Here is a 2,547-nt window from a genome sequence, read left to right on the forward strand (position 1 = left end):
GTCAATCAGCGGATGAAAAGGTACAGCTAAAAACAATTGACAGAAGCTCATTGCTTTACAAGCTAATCCCACACCAATTCAGAAAGATATGTTCATTGACAGGGAAATGATATGAATAGAAAATGAATTCATTGACTGGAATTTTAAAAAAAAAAAAAGAAGTTCAAAATAAGGGAATCTATTGGTAATAAATTGTAGAAAAATGATATTTGTAATCGTGGAGTGCGCAAGCGCTGTGCAATCTCTTTAAAAAAAGTGAATAAATACGGGAACTACATGAAAAAAAAAAAACTAATTTTTTAATAGTAGATCCCACTCTTTTTTAAAACGATTGTGCGGTGCTTACACACTCCACGATTGTATGTAACATTGCTCTAAACTGTATGATGCCCAAGTTAACAGACAAAAGAAGAAAGGTTTGGTTTGGGGATGGTTGGTGCTTGCATGTCATCAGAATTAAGTCCATGAGTTCTAGATGCGTAAACCAAGGCTCAAGCTCAAAATTAAGTCAAACATAAGTTTGGGTCTAGTTCAGCATGAATTTAAAGCTAGCCCAAGCATGCTTAAAGCGACCAAACTAAGCTGGTAGATGACTACTCGATTAACAGTTAACCCAGAATGAATAATCCATAAACGATTAACGGGTGCTTTAAGACCAATAGGGCAGAAGATAATCCCACATTCCACCCTATTCCTTGTTCCCCTCTACGGGAAACACCTCTTTTTTTTCACTCGAGGCACCCATCACAAAATAGTAGAAACATGACCTGAAAACTACAAAAGAAATATAAACGTCTTCAACAACTACACTAACTAGTCTTTGTAAAACATACAAGCCAAGGCAGAGTAACCTCATTATTTCACAATGAACAGCCAACACTATCCCAAATTGATGTAATAGGCAGAAAACCAAGGACGCATTTGGTTCGATTAACCCCAAATTCAGGAACCGTAAAAACCCAATTTATCCATACACGAATCAAGTAATTTTCCAAATCAAAAACCACAATTATCATTAACTAACTCAATAATCCTCAAATTCAATATCCCGTAAACAAAAAGGAAACACAAAGGCATACTAGAGTTTACATGATCCAACGTATAAAACGTGTAATAAAAATGCGAAAGATAGATCCGATAGACTTATCTCGACGAATCAGTCCCGGCGGGCCTTAAGGCGCTGGTTAAGCTGCTCGATCCTGACGACGAGACCGGTGACAGAATAGAGGATCCAGTAGAAGATGAGAGCGGCGGCGATAAGTAGGGCGTTGCGCTGGCTCTTGATGATGGACTTCTGGTGGCGGAGGTGCTCGGATGGGCTGCAGGAGTCAGGAGACTCGCACTGGGGTCTGGTCTCGTACTTCCAGTATATGTCCATGAGCAGGAAGAGGCAGAACGGAACCACCGACAGCAGCGGCTTCAGAAGGTTACGAGTGACGGCGATGAGCCCCTTACGGATCCCATCCAGCCCCGGGATGGTAAGCAGGAGAACCATGATGGCCTCGGCACCCGCCGCGTAGCCCAGCACAACCCACTCCAGTGCCATTTTCCCCTATAGATCTACTGCTGCTGTTGCTTCGGTTTCTTGCTTGTTTGTTCCTTTGGAGCGTTTCTTCCGGAGGAAGGAGTTTATTTACAGGCCGAGGCGAGAGAGAGAGACAGAGAGTGGCGGTGGTCTTGTGGCATATATAGTGTACGTTTGTTTTCTTTATGTCATAGAGGGCAGATGGCAGTATGGGGCCGTATGGCACCCAATTTAATTAAAAAAAATGTTAAATATTAAAATAGTTTATGTAGTTTATCTTTACAATAACTTAATCTTTAAGTTTTCATTTTAATTACTTAATTATTTTGTTTTTAATATTGATCAAATTAATTATTTTATCCGTACGGTTTAGATAATGAAATGAGATGAGATGATTTTATATGAAAGTTAAAAATTGAATAAAAAAATATTATTAGTAGAAGGGGTTTAATCATCTGCCAATGGCCCGCTGGGTATTATCGTGAGCTTAAACCATGGCATGGTCCAATAAGCTAGTGAATATAAGGTTTAACCCCATGCAAATCTCATCTGAATAGAGCCAGACCACTAGCTGCCTATGTATTTTGGGATGAAAGGGTGATCAACTCATTTGGAGATAAGATAAGCTTTAATATTCATAAGGCTTAAATTTCAAATAATAGGCGGGACGGTTATAAATATTATCCGAAGAAGTCACAAAACTCTATTTATATGGTTTAGGTACGATTATGATCTCATCTAAATTTTTGGCTGAAGAAACCATATTATTAATGGCTAACTTAGGCATTAGAGGTGTCCTGTCAAACCCCTAAGCCTCTTTACTCTTTATTTGTAGGTGATCGCGTGTGAGAAGTTGTGAAACACATCTTTAACAGTTGGCACTGTCTGTGGGATTCTTTTGTCCTACAATCAGCATGCTTTTTACATGCCCACCACAACACGATCTCAGGCAACTAAAGACTAGGAAATGACGTCACGAAATATGGAGGGACGGCTTGCAGAAATAGAGGAAGTAGTGGGGA

At 39.7% G+C, this 2,547-nt stretch overlaps 1 protein-coding gene across 1 annotated transcript; it reads right to left on the minus strand.

Annotated features, from left to right (window-relative positions):
* Window positions 1-984: 984 nt before the first annotated feature.
* On the minus strand, window positions 985-1,676 carry LOC109009802. Its single transcript, XM_018990417.2, has one exon. It carries the CDS (start codon window positions 1,544-1,546, stop codon window positions 1,157-1,159), a length of 390 nt encoding a protein of 129 aa, XP_018845962.1. The 5' UTR covers window positions 1,547-1,676; the 3' UTR covers window positions 985-1,156.
* Window positions 1,677-2,547: the final 871 nt, after the last annotated feature.

This window comes from Juglans regia, chromosome 16 (genome assembly GCF_001411555.2).
Source record: "Juglans regia cultivar Chandler chromosome 16, Walnut 2.0, whole genome shotgun sequence".
In the NCBI taxonomy this organism is placed as follows: Eukaryota; Viridiplantae; Streptophyta; class Magnoliopsida; order Fagales; family Juglandaceae; genus Juglans; species Juglans regia.

What these genes read in the sequence shown, in the direction of transcription:
- LOC109009802 (XM_018990417.2), bottom strand. Translation starts at nt 1,546, where the DNA reads ATGGCACTGGAGTGGGTTGTGCTGGGCTACGCGGCGGGTGCCGAGGCC.